Source organism: Penicillium angulare (assembly GCF_028827245.1).
Source record: "Penicillium angulare strain IBT 27051 chromosome Unknown utg000010l_segment0_segment0, whole genome shotgun sequence".
Taxonomy (NCBI): domain Eukaryota; kingdom Fungi; phylum Ascomycota; class Eurotiomycetes; order Eurotiales; family Aspergillaceae; genus Penicillium; species Penicillium angulare.
Genome location: NW_026623169.1, coordinates 411170 through 438409, shown reverse-complemented (window position 1 = coordinate 438409; position 27240 = coordinate 411170). Strand labels below are relative to the sequence as shown.

General features: G+C 41.0%; 7 protein-coding genes across 7 annotated transcripts; 2 read left to right on the top strand and 5 right to left on the bottom strand.

Annotated features, from left to right (window-relative positions):
• Nucleotides 1-7660: 7660 nt before the first annotated feature.
• On the top strand, nucleotides 7661-9289 carry N7478_012195 (carboxylesterase/lipase family protein; the record flags this gene model as incomplete). Its single annotated transcript, XM_056928409.1, has 1 exon — nucleotides 7661-9289. One exon carries the CDS (start codon nucleotides 7661-7663, stop codon nucleotides 9287-9289), a length of 1629 nt encoding a protein of 542 aa, XP_056773517.1.
• A 1177-nt stretch (nucleotides 9290-10466) lies between these two features.
• N7478_012194 (SGNH hydrolase) lies at nucleotides 10467-11376 on the bottom strand (the record flags this gene model as incomplete). Its single annotated transcript, XM_056928408.1, has 3 exons — nucleotides 10467-10835; nucleotides 10895-10999; nucleotides 11077-11376. The coding sequence occupies 3 exons, from the start codon at nucleotides 11374-11376 to the stop codon at nucleotides 10467-10469; spliced, it is 774 nt and encodes a 257-aa protein (XP_056773516.1).
• Nucleotides 11377-11456: 80 nt separating this feature from the next.
• Nucleotides 11457-14171, bottom strand: N7478_012193 (uncharacterized protein; the record flags this gene model as incomplete). The annotated part of the gene is made up of 1 exon (XM_056928407.1): nucleotides 11457-14171. One exon carries the CDS (start codon nucleotides 14169-14171, stop codon nucleotides 11457-11459), a length of 2715 nt encoding a protein of 904 aa, XP_056773515.1.
• A 2075-nt stretch (nucleotides 14172-16246) lies between these two features.
• N7478_012192 (uncharacterized protein) lies at nucleotides 16247-17254 on the top strand (the record flags this gene model as incomplete). Its single annotated transcript, XM_056928406.1, has 2 exons — nucleotides 16247-16297; nucleotides 17045-17254. The coding sequence occupies 2 exons, from the start codon at nucleotides 16247-16249 to the stop codon at nucleotides 17252-17254; spliced, it is 261 nt and encodes an 86-aa protein (XP_056773514.1).
• Nucleotides 17255-20153: 2899 nt separating this feature from the next.
• On the bottom strand, nucleotides 20154-20546 carry N7478_012191 (uncharacterized protein; the record flags this gene model as incomplete). Its single annotated transcript, XM_056928405.1, has 2 exons — nucleotides 20154-20379; nucleotides 20440-20546. The coding sequence occupies 2 exons, from the start codon at nucleotides 20544-20546 to the stop codon at nucleotides 20154-20156; spliced, it is 333 nt and encodes a 110-aa protein (XP_056773513.1).
• Nucleotides 20547-20804: 258 nt separating this feature from the next.
• On the bottom strand, nucleotides 20805-21316 carry N7478_012190 (uncharacterized protein; the record flags this gene model as incomplete). The annotated part of the gene is made up of 2 exons (XM_056928404.1): nucleotides 20805-20910; nucleotides 20994-21316. 2 exons carry the CDS (start codon nucleotides 21314-21316, stop codon nucleotides 20805-20807), a joined length of 429 nt encoding a protein of 142 aa, XP_056773512.1.
• A 4490-nt stretch (nucleotides 21317-25806) lies between these two features.
• Nucleotides 25807-26133, bottom strand: N7478_012189 (uncharacterized protein; the record flags this gene model as incomplete). The annotated part of the gene is made up of 1 exon (XM_056928403.1): nucleotides 25807-26133. The coding sequence occupies one exon, from the start codon at nucleotides 26131-26133 to the stop codon at nucleotides 25807-25809; it is 327 nt and encodes a 108-aa protein (XP_056773511.1).
• Nucleotides 26134-27240: the final 1107 nt, after the last annotated feature.

Sequence of the window (27240 nt, the reverse complement as noted above, 5' to 3'; positions counted from 1 at the left end):
ATTATTACCTCTATCTCTAGCCTAACCTTTATCTCTAGTTATATAATAACTATTATAGTAAGAAGGATTACCAAAAATACTAGAAACAATAATTATAATATTAAAACAAAATAAGATAAAAGTAAAGAGAAAGAAATAGAGAGTTAAGAATTAAAAAAGCTAAGAAAAAGAAAAAGATAAAAGTTAAAAAGATAAAAGAGAAAGCTCTTATCTTAAAGATATTAAAAGTACCTATATTACTTTATTTATATCTATATATAAATATCTAAGATAATATTAATCTAAAATCTTTATTTAATATAATACTACTAGATATAAATTACCTAATTAAATATAAGTTATATAGAATAATTAAGTTAATATTACTATAAGAGTTACTACTAGAATAGGCTATCTTATATAATATATATACTAGAGATACTATATCTATTAATATTAACTTATATATATTATCTAAGTAAAAGCTATAAGAATAGGCGAAATAAGTATCTAAACTATTAGAAAAGGGTCTGATTCGACTATTTATAAGCACTTAGGGATTCCCTATAATATTTATTATAAAACTAAATAGTAGCTGGAGGATATATATAGATTATTATATATTAAATAGACTAATATCGAAAAATAGTTATCTACTACTATAAATTTAAGATCTACTTAATTATATAGGTACTACTAATATTATATCTAAGATAGATTTAATATCTAGGTATTAGTAGATTTAAATAAGAGTATAGTCAATCGAAAAGACTACTTTTAATATAATATAGGGAAAATATAAGTAGATTATAATACTATTTAGGCTATATAATATATCTACTACTTTCTAATCTATTATAAATAATATATTAAGACCTTTTCTTAGCTGATTTATTATAGTTTATTTAGATAATATCTTTATCTTCTTAAAAACTATAGAAGAATATTATAAATACCTTAAAAAAGTATTAGTTATACTAAGAGAATATTAACTATATGTTATACTAGGAAAATATAAGATTACTACTGAATATATTAAGTTCTATAGGTTTTATATTAGAGGAGGATAAGTCTTAGTAGTACCAGTAAAGGTTAATATAATTATATTATAGCTAAGATCTATAAATATATATAAAGTCTAGTAATTCTTAGGACTTATAATATATTATTAATAGTTTATTAAGGATTTTACTAGAATCTATATATTTTTATATAAATTATTAAAGGAGCCTAACGAGTAGCTCTAAAAAGATAAGCTTTGTCTAATTTTGTGGTTAGTAGTATATAAAAGGGCTTTTAGATAACTAAAGTGCCTTATTACTATTATTTCTATATTAATCTAACCTAACCTAATAAAACTATTTATAATTAAGACTAATATATCTAAATAGACTATCGGAATAGTCCTAAATTAAGTAGATAAGAATAGAAAACTCTATCCTATAATCTTTAATAATTATAAGCTTTCTGGTGCGGAATTGAATTACTCTATATATAAAAAGGAGTTATTAGCTATTAAAGAGACCTTATATCTATAGGATCGTTATCTAGAAAACAGTACAAAAACAATTATTATAACCAATTATTAGGGTTTATAGTATTTATAAATATTACTAATCTATAGTAAGCAGCTTACTTACTAGGTTATAGAGTATTAAAAATATAATCTAAAGATTTAGTATTAGAAAGGTAAAGAGGCGATTATTCCTAATACTATTAGTAGAAGGCTGGATTTTATTAGTAAAGACTCTATAAATATATCGTTTCCTCTGATTTAGGATACTATTTTTGCTACAATCTTAACTATAGTAGAATAAATAGTTATAAAAGTCCTAGAAAAAGATTAGTTAGTAGCTATAGAAGAGTATTTAGATTTAGGAATACTCCTTATTGATAAGAAGCTTACAAAAGCTATAGAAAAGTTTGCTCTGAATTTATTATACTATAATATAAAGTTACTAATAAAGTCTATAAGTATAGCTTATTATTAGTTAATCTTTATTTATAAAAATAAGGTTTATATACCTTATTTAGAACTTCTCTTTCGTAAAGAACTATTATTATACCTCTATAAGAAGTTTAGTTATTTAGGATACCTAGGTCTAAATAGAGTTATTTACTTATAAGTATAGTAGTCTAATATAAAAAGAGATATAGAAGATATTATAAGATTGTGCCTTAAATACTAAGTTAGCTAGAATCCTTAAAAAGGATTAGAATAAGAGGTAGCTTAATATATAGTAGAGAATAGTATCTATCTATTTAAATAGTAGGATATTAACCTAATTAAACACTTTCTTTATATATCTAATAGTAATTACTAGATTATTACTATAATTAATTATACTACTAGTTAGGTTATTATATAGGCTATTCCAGAAGCTATAGAAGAAGCTTTAGGTTAGTTTATATATAAGTAAATCTTTATAAATTATAGTATACTAAGGGAAATAGTTACCGACAACAGCTAGAATCTATTAGCTAGGGTAGTAAGATACTATATCTAGCTTTTTAATACCTGATATTGAATAACTACTCTATACTATCTATATATAAATAGAAAGATAGAAAACTTTAATAGATTATTAGGCCAAATACTAACGAAGTATTTAATAAATAAACTAATAAAGTTATAGGATCTTTACCTAATATAGACTATTTTTACTATATATATATATAAATACAATATAATAGGGTTTAGCCTATTTTATTTAGTATATAGTAAATAACTATAAATACCTAGTAATAATAATAATATAATAGTAGTATAATCTTTTATAGAAAGGTTAGATATACTATAGAACTTAAATAATATATAAATAAAGATAAATAAACTATTACTAAACTATATAATTAAGAAGGATCACATCTATAATAGTAAAGTTATAAAAACTAGCTTCTAGAAGAATAATTAAGTATTAATATATAATAAAAGTAAGAAGAAATTTAAAAGTAAATAGTTCAGATTATATTATATTCTAGTAGTCTATACCCTTAGAATATATACTTTAGTAAAGCTATCTAGCTATATACTTCAAAATCTTATAAATAGATTAAGACTCTTAGAAGTAAAAGTAGATAACCTAAAGTTATTATAGATATTATAAGTTACTTAAACCACAATATAATAAGTTAGTATAAAATTAAAAAGACCTAAAAAGATCTAGAAGATCCTAGAGAATAATACTTTATTACTAATTTACTCTAATTTATTGATTTTTACTTATAAAGAGTAAGAAGAGTTCTACTATAATAGTATATAATAAAGTTTAGTAAGGAAGAATATAATTATAAAATATATTATTAAGAAAATATATAGATATATAGTAAAATACTAATATATATAAGGAGATCTAAAATAGAAGAATCCTAAAGAGTTATAGGAAGAGTTAAGTTTAGACTTAAGCAATAATAATAGAGTTAAGTATACCTCCGAAAATAAAAATATAGATACAGAAGGAGATATTCTTCTAGAAAGAAGTATTTTATATACTACGATAGTATATAAAAGGATATTAATAAAAGATAGTCCTTTTGTTATTATAATCCTAAAGACTAAGTTATAAAGTCTATAAAAAGGGAAGGGGATGAAGTAGAGATTTATATTAGATATATAAAGCTTATTAAGCACCAGCTAAGAATATAAAAGAAAGTACAATTAAATCAAATACAGAAAAAGGTTATAAATATTATGAAGTGATATAAAATAGTATAAAATGGTATAGATTATACTAAGGTACCCTTATAGGACCAACCATAGTAAATAGGTTATTTACTAATAACCTTCTTTAAAGGAGTTACTAGAGATCTAGGTAATATATTAAATAAAAGTTTATTATCAAAGATATTATAGGTAGAAAGTTCAGGCTTATTATAAATAATATCTCTAAACTCTTTAAGTTCTTCCTTAAGAATAGACTTCTTCTTATAATAATTATCTCTCTTCGTAGATAGGATAACTACTTAAGACTTAGCCTTAACTACATTAAGCACAAAAGGATTCTTATCTAATTTAGTCTTACTCTTATTAGGATTAAGAATATAGTATTCTATTAAAACTACTACTATCTATATATGATTATAGGCTAGTTAAGACTCTATAAAAGAAAGCTAATTATACACTATTAGTATTAGCTTAAACTTATTAGTTTTAATATAATAATAGATATCATAGTTATCTAGCAAAGAAAAGTATTAGTCTATTAGATAGATTAGTCTACTAGAATACTTAATATCAGTAGTATAAGTAGGTCCTTTCGGACTAGGAGAGGAAGAAAAAGCTATAAGAAAAGGAGATTAGATCTTCTAGGTCTTTTATATAGGAGAAAGGACTAACTTAATATAAACTAAAGTCTCCGGAGTTATTAGAGTAGGAATAGTTATATACAGCTTCTTAGAGATAGAAGATATAGTCTTCTTAGAAGAAGATACAGAGATAGTAATACAATACTTTCGTAGTATAATCATAGGAGAAGAAGCTTCCTCTATATCACAATTATCCTCTTCCGCAGCTAGATCTTTAACTAGATGGCAAGAGATATAATAATAGGAGGTTAGATAAACATCCCATATAAAGTAAATAAGGTTCTTAGAAGGATTCTAATAGAAAGAGTATCTACTTATAGTATTCCCATATATATACAAAGTATAAGAGCCGCTAAACATAACATCTCTACTATTAAGAACCATAACTACATACAAAAGAAAAGACCTATAATCTATTAAATAGTATATATATAATAGAGAGATAGCTATCCCGATTTATTAGGTAATATATATACGTTTTTGTCCTTTCGAATTGACTTTAATATTATTAATATTATATTAATCCACATTACGCGTGACTAGTGCAGCAATAAGTATAAGATCGGAAATAGATTAGAAGTCAAGAAGAAAGATATTACCAAATATATTAATACCTTTACTATATATAACAGCTTTTATAAATTAAGGTCTAATACCAAAGTTCTAGGATATGATTATACCTATATCAGGGGGTAGAACATCCGATATTTCTATAAGAAACAAGATATTAGCTTATATTCAGCTTAAGTAATACTATAAGAATCTAGAATTATACCTATTAGAAAAGAAGAGACATAATAAGATATTTAGGAAGAGAAGTATAGAAGAAAAAGTATATAAAGAAAGAGAGAGTATAATATAACGATATATAAGAAGAATAGTAAACAATATAAAGGTAGTATTAGTAAGCTTTAGTAAACAAGCAGAATCACACTGCCGGAGAGAAAGATAACATAATAATAATAGTAATACTAATTGCTAAGCTATAATAGGAGGTTGAAGAGAAAGAGGGCTTATAACTAGAGAAGGGGTTAATACTTTATATAGACCCCCTATAAACAGGAAGCTCTACAAAGCTAAACAAGAGGCCTTAGGCTAATATAGGTATTTATATAGCCGGAAGGAGTAATCATAACACTATTCAGCAAATACTATATAACCTATAATCATAGCCTCTCCCTCCACATTATTTACTATATTATCATCAAAACTATCTAGAAAACAACTAGTAGGCTACTATTGAGCTTAAGGCTATTAATTTATATACTAGAAGAGTAATTTAAAAGGTTCTACTACCTTAATACCCCTAGGATACTACTATTATATAATAATCCTTAATATTACTAGTATTCCCTCACACGACATATACTATATAATAAGACTATCTACTATATAGCCGGATATATTATTATATACTATTGTATAAAATACTTTATAAGTAGCTAAAAAAACAAGCAATATGGCGCTCTCAAAAAGGCGAATCGTGAATATTTGTAATCCTCTATATATATAATCACACTATAGGTGTTTTATATACTATCGCCCTATATAAATACTTAAGATTGAGATAATCTTAATTAAGTAGGGGAGGATAAGATAAATTTACCTAATTCTCCCTATATATTTTATATATTACGATCTATTATATTTGTTTATATATAGTAATATCTATATCTATATCTGTTACTATCTATCTATAGTTATCTGATCGTATATAATCAGATATATCTATTTGCTATGTTTGTTTACCAGTATATGTATATTAACTGTCGTTTCCCCTAACTTAGCAATATATGCCCGTTCGCACCCAAAGATCTCAATAGTTAAGTTAACTATTATTAAAAGGGAAGGATAAATTGTTATAGGATTCCTAAATCCCTTTAGATATAATTTAGGTATAATTTATAGCTACTTTATAAGTAAATCTACTTTAATATACCTACTAATATATAACTACCCTAAGCCCTAATAAGCTCTAGCAATATTAAAACATATAAACAATAGCTACAATTCTTATCCTACAAGAATTAGTTCTATATATTAACTATTCTATTTGATCTCTACTATCTGATATCCTTGCCTAGTCACAGGTCTCTAGCCTAATAACTTAGTAACCGTTACATCGGAGACATTTGATACGCCACTGTATGTATCTATTGATATACTACATATTGCAGCGCACAGACAGCTTAAGCTCTAGCAATTCTGTTTAAGCTTATTTTAATTCTGTTTAAGCCTGTACCCACTGTAATAAAAATAATAATCAATTTTGTTAAACAGGTGTATCCAATTTACTTAGTGTCAAATATATATTTCCTTCGGAAGATCATCAATGATTGATTAGTTTTAAATTACTATATTACCGCTACGTACAGTTGAATAAAAAAAGATATACACAAAGCTTTAGTGGTCATCTAATAGCGAATACAATCTTAATTTATAATATTTCACACAGACCATTAAGCAAGATAACAAGTACGCTAGTTATAACCATACCATTCGGATTTCATGTATAGAATCCAGATTTATCAGCAACACAACTGTCACCTGATCGGCTAGAACAGGTTAAATTAGCGGGGTTTATGCTCGTGTCGATAATCCTTCATTATCGGTATCGTACGATATGCCGCAGCCTACCCATTACCGCCCATCCTTAGTACCATATAGGGTATGATGGTGGTGTTATGTATCCTTCATATTGACCTACACGGCTAGACCGTGTCTGCCTTCAAGTATACCCCTCTTCACCAGTTAAGTATCAAGTTCGGATTAGATTACCTATTCAGGGATAGCCGCACCTCCTGAATAGGGTTCTTGGCATTCATGTCCTGACAAGACTAAGTTCGAGTGGGTGGATTCTTGGCCCGTTCCAAGTTTCACTATCCGGCCTGTTTCCATTTTAGTGTTTCCCCTCGTTGGCTTGCGCGTTCCTGTGATCGTCTCGTTCAATAGCTTGCCACGGTACAGACTAATGCCTGACGATGCCCGCACATACCTATCGGAGATTTTGGGCGTGTCATATTTATGGCTTACGTGTCTATAAGCTGAGATCCTAGTAGGAAACGTCCACACTAGCAGACTTTAGGTGCATAACTGCCGAATGTGCTTTTATTATGCAGAAATTTGGCTCTTGAAACTTCAATTCAAGGAATGATCTACATATTCCGCTTTTTGGAAGCAATACGGAATAGTGTGAGAGGACCTAGTGGATTCAGACGTACATAGTACAATCCCGTCAAATCAAATCTTGGCCCGAGTGGTCCGACATTTTGTCAAAAGTGTATAAGTATGGTCTCCTTCTCCGCCTTTCCGGCGACTTTCGATTTCATCCCCCGGAAGATCAAGAGCGGTTAACCCTTAGACCATTTGCGCTCCCATGCTGAAGCTACTCAAATTCCTTGCCGTCACCCCGGCACTGGCAGCGGCTACTACCTTCCCTGTCATTGAAACAAAGTATGGCTCTGTTCAAGGTGCAGCATCTCCCTTCCGGCCTAACGTAACTGTCTATAAGGGTATTCCCTTTGCTGCGCCACCCACGGAAGCAAAGAGATGGACTCCGCCTACCAAGCCTTCGCCTTGGAATGGCACACTGCATGCGACGGAGTTCGGTCCCCAGTGTTCCCAGCCTTACTCTTCAGCCGGCATATTTTCCAGCGGCAAGAACTCTACCAGCGAGGATTGCCTGTACGTGAACATCTGGACTCCCACCTACGATACTACCTCTCAAAGTGAGATACAAGCTAAGAAATTGCCTGTGTACGTGTGGATCTTTGGCGGTCGATTTGAGGGCGGTTCTGGTGATGTTATTACGTATGACGGCACCGGTCTTGCTTCAAAGGATATTATCGTCGTTACAATCAACTACCGTCTTGGTGCCTTTGGTTTCCTTGCCCATCCGGAGCTCTCGGAGGAGTCTGGACACAACAGCTCTGGAAATTACGGTATCTTGGACCAACAGTTTGCTCTCCGCTGGGTCCAAGAGAACATCGGATACTTTGGTGGAAATGCAAGCCAGGTCGTCGTTGGTGGCCAGTCTGCTGGGTCCGCAAGTGCCCTCGATATGATGTGGAGTCCTCTTAGCAGCGGACTGATCAACGGTGTCATTTCGGAGAGTGGTGCTCGCGGTCCGCGTGATCCTGCTACTGGAAGCGTAGCTACCAGTTATAATACTAAGGATGAGGCTGAGAACTTCGGTGTCGAGTTCTTGAGCACTATGAATGTCTCTTCTATTGCTGAATTGCGGCAACTACCAATGGCGGATTTGATTGGCGAAGGCCAGTTAATGGAAGATGACTTCTATTATGGAACTGTCTTTGCAGACCTGTGGTCTGGACCTCCTCGCTGGCGTCCCGTGATCGATGGCTATGTGTTCCGTCACGGCTACGGAAAGTCGCTTTCCTTGAATGCCCATTCAGATGTGCCTATCCTCACCGGAAACAACAAAGACGAGAATGGTGGAAGCGTCTCAAACGTCAGCGAGTATAAAAGTTTGTTCACAGAGGTCTTCCAAAATTACTCGTCGGAGTTCTTCTCTCTCTACCCAGCCGACAATGATACCGCTGCTAGTGACATGAGCACTGAGGTCCTCCGCGATATGGCCCGGGTTGGGACTTGGGAATGGGCTGCTGATTGGGCTGCTGGTGGGGCTAAAAACGATGTTTTCGTGTACTACTTTACCAAAGCACCCGCCGAGGATGAGTCTGGCGGCGCCTACCACGGTGCTGAGCTCTGGTATACCTTCAACAACATTCCGTACTCGGACTACTCGAACGTTACATGGAATACCACCGACTATAAGATTGAACAGACTATGTCGGACTACTGGGTCAACTTTATTCGTACCGGCAATCCCAATGGGGAGGGGCTGACATACTTCCCACCTTCGACTGCTGCGAACAAGACTGCGATGTGGCTGGGTGAATGGAATGGAGCCGGTCCCATTGCGGCTTCCAAAGAGAGAGTGAGCTTCTTGCGGCGATGGATGTCTCATCTTCACGAATATTAGCTATATTGTATACTTAGCCGAAGATTATTGATTAGCTTGCAACATGTAGAGATTTTGGGGTTCATACTGTAAAAATACGTACAAACAAATAGCCCAATGGGATCCAATGGCTTGAACGTAGTGAAGACATCTAAGCTTACCTGGGCACTTCTCAGGAACGCACTACGGTGACTCCAGCGCAACTAGTTGAGTTTCTTCGCGTAGAGACCACCAAATACATTGCGCAAACTGACAATCATCAAAAATGGCTTGAAATCGCAAAGTAGAATTATGCTTTGTCATAATGTAACTTCTCTAGGGGAATCCCGATATGAAGGCCATAAATCCCTCCCTTAATTTCGTGCGCATCCTTCAGTCGGAGAAGCCTCGGCCACCCGACGATCCTTTCTCCATGTGAACATTGAGTCCGAGTTTGTACCCATATTTGTCGCCCACCGACGCAATAAAAAATGACATGTCCCTTCCCTATGGGTCTTAGGGGCCATTGAAACTACTGTAGCATAGCTCACGTTGATAATGCTATGAGCTGTCTTGCTCTAATTGTCTGGTTAGCTTTGCAATCTCCACCTATTCGATCGACAAAGGCCGGAGATGTGCGGCAATGCCGAAGCCACTGATGCATGATGCCGGTATTCTTCACCAAGTTCTCTTCCAATAATAACGACTCGGTGGATAACATCCAGCTTCAAGGTTCACGGCCTCCCGTTCCGCATTTCAATCTGGGATAATCCCAAGTCTATCATCCATCACCGGCCGCGTATATCCCCTGGATTTGAAGTCAGAACTGGATTATTAAGCCACGCAGAGCGTGTCATTCAATTTGATATTTGCACGTTCTATTATTTAATTTCCTTGCCAGCGATTCATTCGTCATTATCTCAACTGTCGTCTTTCTTTTTATCGTGAGATCCTTGGCCAGCCATGTATAGTCCCATTTCCCAAGGGGCTGCCTATTTAGGTTAGGTAATTACCTAAATAGGCTAGAATCAGAAGTCTTGGCATATAAATCAGAAATTTAGTCCCATGGCTTTGGCCCCCACGGGACTAACATTTCATTTGGTAAGGTCAATGTATGGCTATGATCTATATAGGGTAGTTTCACCCGCAAGTCATTAAACCGCCACGAATCCAGATCATTCTGCCCCTGCTCGATCTGCCCTTAGGTTGCCGGCGGTTATTACGCTTTAGGGTAGACATAAGTACCATTTTTGATCGCGACGACAATCTGAGGACTAGGAATGGTGTAGTCCTGCAGGTCGGCACCTAGTGAGGTGCTGGTGAGCAGTAGCCAGCTCACCATATTTCCAAACAGCACGCTTCCCGTGGGACTCAGATGGGTGTAGTCGATTGTCACGCGGTTATATGTTGCCGAGTCAGTGGCTCCGATTGCATCCAGATATTGGGTGCTGGCCTTATTCAGGTCAATGCAGTCAATCCTGATGGACTCCGCAACGGCGATAGTAATATTCCGCTGCGTGGCCAAGTCCTCAATCACTAAGCCCGTCGTGGAATTGAAAGTTCTTCCGGATAGCGGAGTCACGAAGATCTGGTGACCGAGGTTAGTGTTACTGTTGCCGTAAGATTTTGTCTAACTGCCTTGCATACTGGTATACCTCCGGCGGAGACGACTGCCTGGGCCATATTTTCCAGATTGATGGCGTACTCAGCTAGGGTGACACCAAAATCAGTCTTCTGGTCGTTATGGCCGAACTAAAGATGACAGACATGTCAGATGAAGCCTTAACACCTCAAACAGCCTGGCGAATTTTGTCTACTTGAATAGTAACATAGGGCTGGAAGAGCGAAGTGCTTCGGGTAACGGCGTCTATGACATTTGCCCATGCTCCCCCAGACACGAAAGAGGCGGTGGTGTCTCCATTGTATCCTAGGTCAGTGCCAATGGCCCCGTGCTCAAGTGTCTTCAAGAATCCGACGCCCCAGCCTCCACCATCAGACGACTGGGCAGCGGTAGTCGAGTCACCTGCCAAGTAAAATGCGGCCGGTTTCGTCGCAAGAGCGTGTAGTGCAGTGGTCAAGAGGGCGAGAATCCCCCTGGCCCGCCCGTTTTTGAGGTTATCAAACTTCATCGTGCAGAATGGTACAAATCCGAATGTGTCAAGCGATAGTTCCTGTTGGGTTTGCGAGTTTCTTATATCTGTTTTAGGTATTATGTTAAGGCCCGGAAACGACCGTTGCAAATTGTAACGCTGCACTGAAGAAAGATCGACAAGTCCGACGGGGACAGAAACACCGCAGAAGGGCATTCTGCATTGAATGTCTCTGCGCACACAAGGGCTATATGAACCGTTTTTCCGACCAGGATAGATTTGCGATGAGCATCGACTGTTTCAGTTGCTTTCTTGCGAACAGCATCCAGCCAGCGGAATGTTGTCTGCCGAAGGATTTGGAGAGACTGAATGCAGCTCGCACGAATTGTCTTGGATGGCGAAAGAGACAAAACTCTTTGAGACATATTAACCAGACTATTCAGGCCGTGGATTGTCTCCCAATTCTCTTCGATCCCCTCTTTCACTTCGCTAATTTGGGACAAAAGCGCTGATGCGAATTCTTCGTCGGCGACGATCGCATGCCCTAGCCTTGACACCGTTTCCTTCTTTGACGGACCAGCCTGATTGATTATCTGTAAGATGAAAAGTGCCGTCTCGATCTTTTTCCAATCAACAGCTGATGAAGACAATTCTACAAGGATGTTTTGCCACTGAATTTCAAGTCCCAGGGGCATCGTTGCCAAGGACTTGTATTCTCCCAAAGAAAAGTTTACCGGGGTCAGATTTTGTGTGGCGATGACAGTATTGGGTGAAGGGCCATGGGGCTCTTCGGCAGGCCGGAAAAGAAATCGCTGCAGCGCTGAGCTGTGCTGCGGGAGTTGATACATACATGATTTTTCCGTCGAAAGCTTTCTCTCAAAGGTGCCCACAAAACATTCCTTCCGGTCGTCATAATATCGGAAATGTAGACCATTATTGACACAGACCTCTTCCTTTGCAAGGCTAGCGATGGGTCGATCTCGACGATGAGTTCGTTGGTGGGGCTTACTCTGTGAGAGGAGACCAATCCGACGGACATGTTCCGGCACGACATAGAATCCAGAAAGCCCCGAGTAAGTTTGCGGACGGTACTGTGCTTTGGGCCTCTCTTCTGCTGCGTAATCAATGTCCAAGCAATTACTGATGAAATAGAGGGTGATATCTCTCCAAGTCCCAAATGGCTCCGGCAACCGAAGTTCGAACACGGTGGACTTGGCTTGTAGCAAATTGCTTGGAAGTGGCCATTCATGAAGAGCGATTTGGATTGATTTGGCCTTCTCTTTATGTGAATGTCGGAAGCAGCTACCACTATGACGTGGTTCTCGGATACCGTGCCGTTTGTCTACGACAACGTCGACGAATTCACATGTCCCATGATTGAATAAGTCCATGAGGGATCTGTATTGGTTTTGCTTTTGCTGTAGCTCAGCCATCTTCTGAGACCGCTCCTCACTGGCATGGTTTTCAATGGTGGTCAGTAGTTGTTGATGCTCAGGCGAACGGTCAAAATACCGGACAGAGAAGCATGAAGAGGTACCAAAGTCGTGGAAAACTCCAGATCCCCGATAGAGCAACTCGGCTTGACGGTGCTCTAAATACTCCTCGATTGCAGCAAGTCTTTCCATTTGAGACTTCAGTGGCAACAAAAGCGATTGAAAACAGTCCATGGGTATACAGGGATCGTACTCGGCAAGGAGTGGATGACTACAAATTGCGCTTTTATCACAGGCCACCCACAGCTCGAGAAGTGTGAGTATCATCATTGAGAATGCTTCAGGGTTTTTGGAGCCTACTGAAAAGGCTGCCGTATGATAGCTGGTCATCAAGTGCGCTAACTGACTACAGGCTTGCTCTTCTGCTTGGTGGACGGTCATCCACTCTCCTAGGTTCAAAGCAACCCATTCTTCTACCGCAGCAAGATTGGAAATTGAATATTCCTTATCAGACAAGTCAAGATTAGCTGGCATCTCTGTGTCGGAATACTTGTGTAGCCTTGGCAACGGGTGGAATTGCTGCCGGGGCTCGTGCTTCTCTTTACGCTGTCCGATCTGATCAATATATTGATCGAGGCTGGCAATGTCACACGCAATATCTCGTCGGAGATTCAAATTCGACAGGGATGGCAGGTTGAGGTCGCGGTGGGATCTTTCCATGGCTTCTTTCCACCCAAGGTTTGTCATATTGCTTGTATGTCGCAGTATTTTCTGGACTGCAAGCAGCCAGGAGGGCACAGATGGAGGATTGAGTTTTATCAACCGACGAGTAATCTTGGCATTCATGATAAAAATCGTCTCGCCGGGCGTAGTGTCTGGAACTCTCTTGAGGACACCGCATAAGAAGAAGATCATAAATTCCTTGTACAGACTTGCTCCACGGACGTCTATAGAGGATCTACTCAAGATCAGCTGCAGCGCCACCCGCAGAAAAAGCCAAAATGCAGATCGCCTCCATGGTGACCGGCTGTCTCGCCACATAACTTCTTCCCTTGTATGCTTTCGGATTTGTGTTGCATCAATATCTACCGAAAGTGGTCGCAATATCGACATGAAAAATCCCGTGATCATTTTAGGATCGGTCGTGTCCCTGTCTTCGTCGTGCTTTTGGTTCGCTTTCTTGATCTTCGGTTTCATGCCAGCGACAGGTTGGTGACTCATCAGAGCAAGTGTGAATCCAATTGCGTCGAGCAATCCTGGCTTGTCGAGATCTGCCATATCCAAAGCAATTCCAGGCCCAGGAAACGCGCGAACAAGCCGACCGACAGTGGTAATCACAGATTCGTTCCTCGGTGACAGCTCGAAGGATTCCACATGAACTTTGTTGTTCCGTCGGCTCATCAGTATGGAAGTTGCCGCATCTCAATCGGACATGGACTTCGCCCCTTACACTTTGAATCAATCTTTTGACTTTGCAAATACAATATGCGACACTCTTTCGAATCCGGGGAATCAACCTGGACATCCTTCTGTATGGATTCCAATTGAATATCCATATCTTGGTGGAACGGACGTGGCAATTCAGTCATGGAATGCAAACTCCTATGCCGGAACGCAAATACATCCAATGGTCTGCCATCACCCTACACGATTAACTGATTCCTTGACGCTCAGCGCTGAAGGGGGTGCCGCACCTGCTTCAGGAGTAGCCCTTTTCCATCAGAGCATGAACAGGTTTCTGGACTATAGCAATGAATTTTGCGAGCCTTCCCAAATCTCAGGAATCCAATCTGAAGATCAGACTTTCTAGAGTTCTGCTTCAGCATCGTTTTCTCGTGACACGAAGGAGTCTACAGACAGCTTTGAGGACATGATATCTCGTAAAAGGGCCAATCTAGAACGAACTGTTCAAGAGATGCTTTCGGGATCGCGCAGATTTGAAGAAGTTCAAGCGCCTTTTCCACCCAGCATTCGGGCTCCTGATGGATTATTTCACTGTCTGCATAAAAATTGCCACGGAAAGAAGGGTTTTGAAGAATTGCATCTTTTGGAGTAATTATAAGCCTACCTGAAATCTTTGTTGCAAACACTGATTATTTTCGAAGCAAACATTTTCGGCGACACACCAGGCAAATAGTGTGCCCATTCAAAGAGTGGTGTCTCTATACCTCGGCTGATAAAACAGGAATTACTAGGCACATTCGGACGTTTCATCGTAAATGGACCCCGAAGGAATTACAAAAGCAGGTTGATTGGTCATGCGAATTGTGCGGCGGCGAGTTTCAACGGAAGGAGTATCTTGACAGACACAAAAGGGGGAAAGTATGCCTGAGGCGAACTGGGAAGAAACCGGAGCCATTTTTGGTATGTGAAGATTAATTTCAATCAAGCCAAGATTTGGTAGAGAACTTAATGTTTTTTTTGACGTCAGTGCCAATGCGTGCGCCAGTACAATCAGACATCATAATGTAAAACGCATACTGAAGAAGAGCTACCCCGTTAAGATCCGTGTAGATCAATAGATCTTCCAGGCCGGTTTTGCTGGCTGAATGAGGCAATCTATTGTGTGGTGGACAAATATAGTAACTAGAGCACCAATTTCAGCTCATCGTTCGTTCATCTCTACTCGACCGTGAAAATGACCACGTATATATTACCCTATCATCAGATAACTGAAGATCGTCGGGAAGTGACAGGAAATCTCTGGGTTTCACTCTTGTGGTTGCTCGCGGTCGCAGTTGGTGACTTCTTGCATAAAACAGAACTAATTTCGTTGACTAAAGACTTCCCTCTGAAATGCCGTAATAGAATAGCTAGAAACGTTTCCATATTAATTACTTACCGTTTTGAGCGCCCTCTAACGAGGCATTAGTGTAATAATAATAGAAAAGACCCTGAACAGTGTAACTATATAGACCATTATCAATAAGGTATTATATGTGCTCTTTAAGTTCCCCTCCTGGACAACAAACTTGCAACTACATTAGCAAAGTGCCCATCATAGAAATATTCTAGTTGGAGTAAGCCTGTAGCTCCACGTATATTTGTATAGCGAAGTGGTCGCAGAACAAATAAGGTTCATTGGGACGAAGGCAATAAGGCAACAAGGTCCAGCCATTTTTTCTCACTCCTTTGGTGTCCTAAATAGGTCTGCTTCACCCGAACTGGGATGTTGAAAGAAGGGACTGGCCGCACGCCTAGTCGGATACAGAAACCATGGAGATTCAATATGTTGCGTGACTTGACTTACATAATCTAGTAGGGGGCAAATACTTTTGTCGTGTCACTGTACATACAGCCTTCTCGGAAGGAATGGCGCTGATTCGTTGGGAAAGTCGTGCGAATGCGAACCCCGCCAACATCGTCCGCCTCATTTATCAACATCACGCATTCATTCTCCATCGTATTTAATCATATTTCTTCATCGTACTTCTTCAATAAATCATTGCCTGGTAAGATACCACCATCTAAGCACGATGCCCTTCAAGATCGATGCAACTACCCTCTCCTCCGTCGTGTTTGTTGTGGTAAGACATTGGAGATCCTGCGTGGCGAAGACTTCTGTTAACGAATTCGCCAACTAGGGAGGAGCCATATCCTTGATCCTTGGAGCGTGAGTTATTGTGTGCTCAATCACATCTCTAGCTAGAGTTTATTCGATGAGAATAATAATTAAAAGCCCTTCCACGGAATAGGCTATCGTGGGCTCGTACAACCGCACTGTTTCTTCCTTTACCAACATGGGTTCCAGCTATCGCGACACTTATATTCCCAATCACAGCACTCACACTGATAGCCACGCGATTCGTTTTCCCAGTGTCGAACAATGCGACATCTCGAAATTGTCGATGGAGCATAATATCCAGTATGCTTGATCATTTTCAGACCGTCATATCGACCGTCGTGGCCACATTAGCCCTTGCATGCCTCTTCCCCGAAAGTATTCTCTCATGTAACCTAGATCAACAATGGCAGGCTTTCTTTCAAACGAAGAATTCGCACGCTATACGCTCCATCCAAGATGAGTTCCGATGCTGTGGTCTTAGAAGTGTTCATGACAGGGCATGGCCCTTCAAAGACCGGAGTCACGGGGACAATGCGTGTGAGTTGCAACTGGGATATCGGAGGAGTTGCTTCGCTCCTTGGAGAGAGCACCAGAAGAATACGTCTTGGATGGTGTTTGCTGCTGTCCTTTTTGTTTTCGCGGCCAAGGTAGGGTCATTTCCAGGCAGAAGTATGTGGTTTGGTAGTTGATATTCTAACGCTCCGAACAGATCGCTTTTGTTCAGTTTCCTGGCCGACGAACAAGTTGGATGAGCGCACAATATGGCGGAAGGAATCCTGATCACCAACGAATTTCACACCTGGGAGCACAGGACGAAGAGAACGGTGTCCACGAAGAGAACGGTGTCCACGAGGAGGAGCGGAGGACATTCTTACCTCAGTCGAACACCCGGAATTTCAACGACTGGGAGGTATACTAAGTTCAATAAATCTTCCGCCCCGTGAAGGAGGAGACAGGTATCATTAGCGCCAACCTTGGCATGCGCTCGGACCAGGTGTGGATTTAATATCAGACAGGATCGATTTAACCCATAGGATTATCGCTCAAATAATATCAAAATCTATAATGCAGTCTGTCCTTTATTTCTAGAGTGCAGATATCTGCACTTTTGATAGACCAGGGACAGTCGTTCGGTGAGGTACGTGTCGCCCTTGGAATAGAGAATTTCATAGCGCCAATACAATGCACTTGCCCGAAGCGTTCCGTAAAGGCAGTTCCCTCACATTACTGAATTTGTATGGCGATCAACCAGCATTCGAGTGTACGTCAGTGGTGGCTGGCCAATTAGCAACAAAGCTTAATTATGCGGTCGTGGTTCACCTGGTCACTCCCTTCCTCAGCCTCGCCTTCTTCTATGGATGAGGTACGTAATAGCACGGACTTATCTGCGGTTTCAAACCCGCACCCTGTAATCCCCTTCTAACACCTCCGGCAACACTCGGCTCGGGACTGTCCACAGGGGATGGGTCGAATAGTCTATTCAGATAGCATCATGCCCTCTCGTAAACAAGGTCTGCATAGTATGCTGGGGGACAGAAGCTTACGGCTTTGGTTGCCCGTCCGAACAGGTAGCACATATTATGCGTGAGGTCTTCCGGGACGCTCGCTGGAGATAATTCGGCCGCGATATCTAAAGTCTCCAGCTGAGATAAGATATTTATATTTGTCATATCGAGCATACCGCACCTCATATTTTCCTGCATAAGCTCTTCTATCACTTTGGCACAAGTTACAAATCAGCTCTGTGGGGGACATTAAGCCCTACCTTCTTTTTCCCTTTTGCAGTACGCTTTTAAGATCCGGCGGACGATAGTTAGAAGCTAATTATGATACCTACCCTTAAGGAATATCATCAAGAAATTGCTATTTGCAATCCCCGAATTTGCATTTACATTCATAACGTATTTACGGGATCCAAAGGAACTAATTAGTTAAGTAATTTTGAACACAGTGGATTATGTAAGTCCTTGCCTTTAGACTAACTCAATTCACATACGGCGCGGAGTTTCTTTGGGCGGTTTATCAATTGTTACTTCAACATTCACTGCTGTTGTGATTATTGCTACGCTCGTCATTTATCCCCCGGTGTCGGCGGATTCTCAGCCCTTTTTAAATCAAAATTTCTCGGTCATGGTTGTTTTAAGAAATTATCGAGAAACTCAGGGGCCAGTCACTCGCTCCAATTCAACCGTGAGTTCCATCGGTCTCGGAAATGGTAAAATTAGGTCTTGTTTCAACGCGGCGACAACATCGCTCACATAATACTAGGGAGTTCGCACAAGGTAAAGCACGATCCTCATTTGCAAGGCCCAAGTCCTGTTGATGATTGTGGCTATTGGGTTGAACATTCGACCCGCGCGACCAGGCTGCTAACGCGCCACTCTGCCACCAATACGAACTCAGATCCCAATAAGCCTAGGGAGATTTTGAAGCTGAAGATCTCTTCTCATGACCCCAACTTTCAAATTTGGAAAAACTTTGTCGAGAAGGTCAAGAAATACAAAGCATAACGTGATTTTAATCTTCACTCTCCCAAAGCACTCTCCCAAAGTTGAGCCGACCAGCGTGGTTTTTAATGGCCTACATCGTAATTATTTGGCCTCGGAAGAAAGATCGATCAAGATATGTATTAAAACATCTTGATCAAAAAATAAAAATAAAGAATCGTTTCGTCGCACTGACGTTCGGGCCGTAGTCTCGCGCCCTTCTTGAGCCACCCATGGCAGAGCCTGGCTTCTGAATTTCTCTGAATGATTGCGAGAAAGGAAAGTATATATGTCATAATAGAGTGGCTTGTTATTTTGTATTGGTTTGTGAAAAGGTGTTAGTACCACTTTGGGCCTGTCACTATAGGAACTCGGTTTCGGTATGCCGAGACTGCGACGACCCCTTTCAATGAGCAAGACAGGCATCTGTAACAACTAATATAGACCTTTTGCAAATGCCAAAATAGGATGCTTTACGATCTTATCTCCAAAGTGTCTTGTTGCCATTTTAGGACCTCGGACTTTCATCAATACTGAATAGTGAGCACCACGTATTGCTGTTATTATGCATGTATCATCTAGAGAAATCTCCAAATGGAAATTAAGAAGTATATATAACCTTTTTTAATAGACCCGAAGGCCGAGCCTTTTCTTATACTCAAGAATGGTGTTTTGCAGCTTGCGTCGTTCGCAGGGACCTAAGCTGCGTATAATTGGGAAGATGATTCTATTGAGCCCCGTAGTTGAATGAACAATAAGGTATAGGGTAGCGAGGCACCCGATGCTTGTGGAGTAGGTAGCGTTTATATAATCTAGTACGAAAAGTATTATATAACTCTATCGTACAACTAAATATAAGGTCGAAGGCTATAGTTAGATTAGAAATGGATCAGCCAGTGACCACCTTAGTACTGTAGATATACTCCAGAGTCGGGCTTTCAGTTGTGCTGTTGTGAAATGTGAGAATAATATTTAATTGATATAAGCCACTCATAGAGAAGCTTAGACCGTTTACATTTGGACACTATAGTTGTAGTATTACCAATTTTGGTACAATTTATGAAGTGGAAAACAGGCTACAATTGATGTAGAGCTGTCTTTATCACGTAAGTGGTAAAGCTCTTTCACTATGAGAAATGATGTACGATGGCATACCCCGTTGTACTATATTAAGACATATTTGTTAAAGAATCGACATTTGTTCGAATTCCACAATCGTTTCAAACAAGCATCTGAGATGGTGCCATTTAAGGATCTGGAAATATTGGGTTCCTCTTTCAGGATCTTCAATTATTTTGAATCTTGGTGCGAGTGAAATTTCTCGTGGTGTATTTAGCACTCAAGATGGATGTTGAGCCCTTCTAGAATAAATAACTGCCTCTCGAAGAGCAACGATTGCATAGGCGCAGCAATGAACGTGGAGATATGAGCAAGAGTTCTGAATTGAATGTTCGCGGAAGAGTGAAGTTCACCACCGACTCGCCCATCAGATACTGGGATAGGCTGTAGTCGCTCAATATCAGATACAGGAGACGTCATTATCTGACCATGACTCGGCCTGATTGGTGACAAAGGGAACGGAGATTGGACTTGCAAGTCACAATTTTCAGTCACTTACTGCGCGACGGTGGCCAATGGAGGAGGACTCCTGAGCTCGAGCTGTGCAATATTTTGTCCGACTGCAAGCGAGAAAGACGCTTCAATTGCGGGGCCTTGTCGAGGCATATTACATTTGATCTCCCATTCGCTATTCCATGTTGGTGGAAATTCTGCTGGATGGAAGGGACTTGAGTACTTTTAGTAACAAGTTTCAGGTGAGTATCACTCATCCAAGCTTCTTTAATAAATATTTTTTGCTCTGATACTAGACATATCTAAATTATAGTAATTGTATACTACGGCCTGTCAAATCCTGATTTCTATAACTAACCCATTCTGGTGTTATGTACCCATTATTTCTTGACAATCTCGCGAAATGCTATATTAGATATCAATGTTGCCAGCGGAGCGAGCAATGTTGAACTTCCAATGATGCAGATTAATAGGATCCTTTTGATAGAGATTGATCTCGAAGAATTTGTTGTGCAATCTGCACTTGAAGTTTTTATATCTATATGGCCTATGTCAGCTGTACCCACTCTCCAAAGAGCCGCTTCTATAGGAAATACTGACGAATTGAGTTTCTGGAAATTGCCAGTAATCAAGTTCTGTTCCGTGACCTCTAGGAAGCCCTCCCCAACCGCTGGAAAAGAGCTATCCTGGGTAGATGGAATAAAATAGCGCTTGGCTTCAACCGGGCCATAGTTCACCTGCTGGACGAATTGAACAGCGAACTCTGGAAGATTTTCAGTGTCTTGAAAGAAAGAGGCGGAGTTAGCCGCAGGAGAGGTATCGGATTTCTTAGCCCAAGTGATAAATCTGTCAAATTTCCCCTCGTGTTGCAGGTGTGTCGGTCGATAGGGGGCAACTGAACAGCAAGAGAAGAAAGAAGACATGGGGATGAGAGAAGTGGGCTTCGATTATAGATTCCAACTCTGAAATGATCTTAATGATTGTCTTGACCTGGGAGGGCACTCTACGACTTTATAAGCTTGATGTTTTATTCTACTATATGCTTGTATCTATCAAAATACTACATTTTGAACATGGAGCGCACATGGTCAACGCAACAGCATGCCCCCAGTAGATGGTCATTTACTGGTTTATTAAACAAGCCGGTTTCTGATTGAGCAATCATATTCTTTCAATCGGGGGCATTCCTTTGATCGACCATTCTAGCCTCGTATATTCATACAACCAAACCTAAAAATCGATACATGAATTTCACGATCACACGCTCGCGGACTACACAGTATGTGTGGTCTAGCTTATAGAGAGGTCCGTTCGCACCAATAATATTTTAGAATTCGGGGGCATTCCCGCTTGGACCTTTGCCAACAGACAGACCCACTTTGCGTCGCCGAGGGAATTCATGCAGACAGACACAGTCCGGGATAAATACGGTAACTATTTAAATCTTTCCTCTCTCTCTCTCTCTCTCTCTCTTTTCTATGTTCCCAGGCTAAGGGCAGTTAGTCTGGCATCTCCATTCTTTTGGTCGATTTGCTGCCATTGTCTCTCAACCCACGTTCTTTTCGGTCAATTTATTGAATTCGTTCTTCGTTTCCGCGTTCTTCTCGGTTGCGTGCTTTCGGTAATTTTGCATTATTTGTCCGTGATGTTGTTCGGTTTACAGGGATCCATTTTTAAAGAATAATCCCAGGTATCTCCAATTGCATTGTTTCTGAGAATCGGGATTGAAAAGGCAAAAAAGCAGAGTTTGCCGTTTGCATAGCGCAAGCCCATCTCGGAGTTTCAACAACTAGCCTCTGATCGACGGTATAATCAACATCTACTACAACACAAACTTTACACTGAGGGTACCGTCAATTCAGCCTGGCTAGATAAAGCGGCCACTGATGGTCCACTTCCGGAATGTCATTCGACAAGCCAATTCCGGTTTACAGATCAAACATGCGATGGGGAGCAACATCATCAACAGCTTGCTGAAGAGCCGCAGGCACCGCTCGTTCATTCAGAATCTATCAACAAACAGCCTTCATTTTCTCCAAACCACACCGAGCACCTAGACTCCGATGTACATACGTCTTCTAAACCCAGTAGCCGCCGTCGTCCGCTAACTTGTCAATGCTGTGGACAACATTTTGGTGAGCGGCGACTTCTATAGTAAATTCCCCCATGTCCAAATCTTTACCATATTATCATTCAAATAATTGTTTACTGATACTATTGGCCTAGCTTGCACACTGAGAAATACGTGTGTGACGTTCCGTCATGCAACTACGCAAAAGGCAAAGGGTCCTTTGGAACCAAGGCCGAGCTCACCCGGCACAAATCATCACGACATCAAGACGAAGACTCAATTCAGCAAACAATGGTTGCTTGTCAATATAATGGGTGTAAGTTGAGGGGAAGACTTATGCGGAAAGACAAGCTTGCACGTCACCAACGGCGGAATCACAAATTAGATATGTGGACGCAGTTAGTACCCCGCTGAGTGCTTTTTCTGAGTATATAGGCATTCTTTCGTTAAGAAAATGGAAATAATTGAAGAGAGATCTCCCAGTGACGACTTCGCCTAGACTCTCAACCAGTACTAACCCTCATCCCTGTGACATGAAATGCCCTGAGTGATGAAATGCCCACCAGGTACATTCAAGCACCGTCACCTTCAGTCCACAAATTGAATATTGCCTGAGACCTGCAGAAACAATAATTATTTTGATCTCTTATGAGATAACTCTTTTCAAATAAAAATTACGAACGATTAGAGTGGCGAATTACAGGAGAACACGCACTACTTAAAACTCCCCCTGTGACTACTATGGCGCCAAGATCATCCACAAAAACGTTTGCGATACATAGGAATGAAATAACCTGGCCACCATCAAAATCCACATTTTCAACCCTCACGTGAAAGAATGCCTTTTGCCACTACTTGTCGCGGAAAGCCGCTGTTTATCTGCGGCAAGAATCCTCTTTCTCTCATCAGACAAGCGGACTTGTTTAGGAAACTACCATGCATTACGCTCGGCCTTATCCACACAGGTTTGTTACCTAATGCCTTCCCCTCCCCCCGATTCAGAACGGGAATAGACCTCACGGAAATTTTCTTAGTGTAGCTAAAGGGCGGTCTTATCTGCATAAACGACAAAGCTTGTAAAAGAGCCAGAAGACTGGACGTTGTCTCATTCCTGGCAAATATAGATATCTAAGCTTGCACCAGTTGAGGAGCTTGCACCCTACTCCTAATATTCTGCGCCCCTTGCTTGCTCCCTCAACTCACAGTGACTATTCCGATGCACTTGTATCGTTAGCCTTGCACTCCACCCTCAATCATAATCAACGCCTGATTGTACCCATAATCTCTATTTTGAATTTAAGTCGCGGCTCAATGGAACTCTCTGTACTTTGATAGGTTCGATGTTCGTCATCCTAGGCCCTGTGGTGCGTGCGGATTGGACCCTCGTGCCTTCAAAAACCAAGTTCCATGAGGGCCTGGAGAAGACGACGCGTCTTCTCCAAACGCTCCATCGCCCCAAGACTGCCAAACTCTTGGAAACGAGTTTTCTTTTCCAGTCTGCCTAGAGCTTTCCAATGGCTGGATATTACCACACGATTTGAGGCACTTGCAATTGTCGTTCTGATCGCAGTCAATATTGTAGCTTTGCGGTTCAAAACGCCCTCTTGGGCCGCGACACAGCGACGGCCGGTTCACTAGCGGTCTTCCACCTCACTCCCTTATGCACGGGAATCAACTTCGGGTTCCTAGCCGATATTCTTCACGTGCATAGGCCAGGAATGGCATGGACCCACCGCTGGATCGGTCGTATTTGCGTGCTTTATACAGTCCTTCACGGCACGCTGGTGCTATCGATCGCTAGGACCTCGAGTGTGACGAGTATACGTTATATTGGTCCAATCATTGTAAGCAACCACATCATAAGACAAGAACCTAACTTATGACGAACCAGTGTCACTGACATATGTAGGCTGGAGGCGCACTGATTTGTACTATACAGGTCACTTGTGCAGGTACCCGACGGCACCACCCACAGTTTGTCCCGAAAAGTCACTATCTTCTGACTGTAACCGCGATTAGTGGTGTTGTATAGACCTGATTCAACGACAGTTACTGTACCGCTGGTTTCTTCTGGGGGGTATTTCTCTGTGGCTGGCTTGTGGCTTAGGGGCTTGGGCGGCGACCATCATCGCGCAGAAGCCTTGGCGCAACACAAAATGCGAATTGATCACTTTCACGGCTGGTGGATTTCTCTGGTTTGAAGTGATGCTTCCCATAGATTGAACAGTCACGCCGGGTCAATACGCCCAGCTGTGGACTATGCACCGGTGTATATGCTTCTCTCCAGCTGGCCCTGTTCTATGTAACGGTCTATGACTGTAATGGTTCAAAGAGTCACCGCATAGTATGCCTGATGGCGTGACCTCGGCCAGGTCTAACGGACAATTTTTACCGAGCCATTTCGAATTATCCAACCAGTCAGTCCGTGACTGTGCTGGGGCCATACGGGCGGGCGGGCCCACGGTTTTTCGCGGTTCGGAACTGTCATTTTTGTCGTAAAGGACATCGGGTTGTTTCGCGTACTGCTCTACGTCGAGATGCTGGTGGAGGCTAGCCGGAGGTGGGAAGTGATGATTCGGAAGGTAGAGACTCTCTGGTAACGCGCCCAGGTATATAGTCAGTCGATCCCCGATTATGCAGGATCATTCGTAGCGGTGACTTACGAACATCCCAGATCCTCCCGAGTGGTTCAAAACCTGGCGACAAGAACTTCTCGAGCTTGATTGGCACAACTTCAATGTAAGTTCTCGTGCATTGTAACGAGCAGGAAGTCTGACGGGATGTAGATCTTACAATTCAGGATTTACAGCGACCGGGTTTTTTCGGTCCCTCAGGCTGCTAGATAGATAGATATTTATTGCTTAGAAGACAGCAAGGTAGCAATCATCATTGCCTAGATACAATATCCCGAAAAATTTACCGAATTGTTCGCCTTTCAGCCAGCCCCTCAGCCCCTCTCTAGCCACCCACCTAAACAAAGAATGTCCGAGATGCCTAGGGCTCAGGTGCCTTAGGCCAAACCAGGCTAGAACCTCCTTGCACTGTTAGATTGCACGCGAAGTCCCACTACAATAGAAAGGTCTGCGTTCCCAAAGAGTAGTGAATTGGACGTTCAGCATATAGAAACACTTCTCAAAAAGACAAACTGTCGGAGTTAACTGTTACGTCTTTCCCTTAGTCTTTCAGGATATGTTTCAAGAACAATGCGGTTCGTGGGAAGACATGAAACATGGTCATATCGCTGCAGCTTGGATGGCTGCAAGTAAGATTGAACGGTGTGCGAGGTACAATTTTTATGACACTTAAGAACTCACTGGGCCGTCACTCGTTTTCCTCCACGGCCTATTTCTCATATATCCACCATCCTGACAATGGCTGGATAGAATCATTTTCAGCTTCCACGGTTGGAGGACACAAATGACTCTCATTGGGATACTTTGAACCATCTGATCTGGGTCCACTTGGTGTAGCTTGGGTGCGGATTAGTCCAGCTACCATCATTGTGCTATAACTGGCTCCATTTTCGTTGACAGCAACAGGTACGGAGGCGAAACCAGATGGGATATCATCTATATCGATACGACGCGATAAAGCGTCGTCTAAGCCCACTTTAGTGTTCCGTGTCTCGAATTCCGGTGTACACTTGGGATGAATTGTTTCTGGGTACATCATGTTCCCACGTTCATTCCAGAAGCAGAAGACTGAAAGCCAACCAGTCAAAAAGGATGGACCACTGCCCATAGACTGTCTGTCGGCACATCTGCTCCAGAAATCCAGTATATTGGATGAAGAAGCTGGGCGAATCGCGCAGGTTTGTCTCCTAGCCGATGTAACTTCTCAAACTTTCTCAGGAGAATTATCCAGTCCTCCCGCTCACCCAACAGGGTAACAGACGGTATTCCACACAAAAGAAACATTTTGTATGAGAAGTACTTCTGTAAGGTGCCCATCATCAGAATTGCCGCGATTACCTTGTCAGATTCGGTGGTGGTAGTGAAGTTTGGTATAATCCAGTTTCGCAACTCCTCGTCTACCACGTTCTTTTCAATCTCTCTCGTCATATGTACGGCCAAGGAACCAAAGTTGGCGTTCGCGATCGACCCCACGCCCTGTACTTTTAATTATTTTTAACCCTCATATGCGACAAAAGAAGATCGCAGTTCCTCTGCATGTGCGTTGATAAAGAAACTGAGCTGTGTAAGTATGCAGAACCACACATCTTCAGGTCGTATGGTCAAGTGGTGATGATTACTGTACGCGCGGAACACCGCCCAGCCGAACCCATGCTGAGAGGCGGAGATATGGGACGAGTTGAAGAGACTGCTTGGAAACGAATGTTGTATCAGTTTCCGGCTGTGGCGATGATCTTCCGGACACGAGTGCTTGAATAGCTCTTCAGCAGTCAACACCTTCGGGTCTTTCTATTTAGAAGCTGAATGATCGGCCGTAGTAAGAGTGACAGGCATTGTTTCAGGGTATCTGAAACAAAGGCGGATCAAAGGGAGGGACTGAACTGCAGCGATGATCTGATGGGAGGAGAGTGAAAATACAAGGAAATCTGAAGATGATCACACACAACTTGAGTGGGAGGGATAGAGGGAGAAGTAGCTGTGCCGCACGCGTAAATATTGCGCGCCCCTACGGTGGGGGTGCGGGTCAAATATTACCAACCTTCGTGGAGCTATTCCCAACCACAATTATGCCGAATAGACCCAAAATTGAGGAATCGTGCTCTCAAAAAGCTGAACTTGTCAAAGATTGCGCGGGAATATAGTA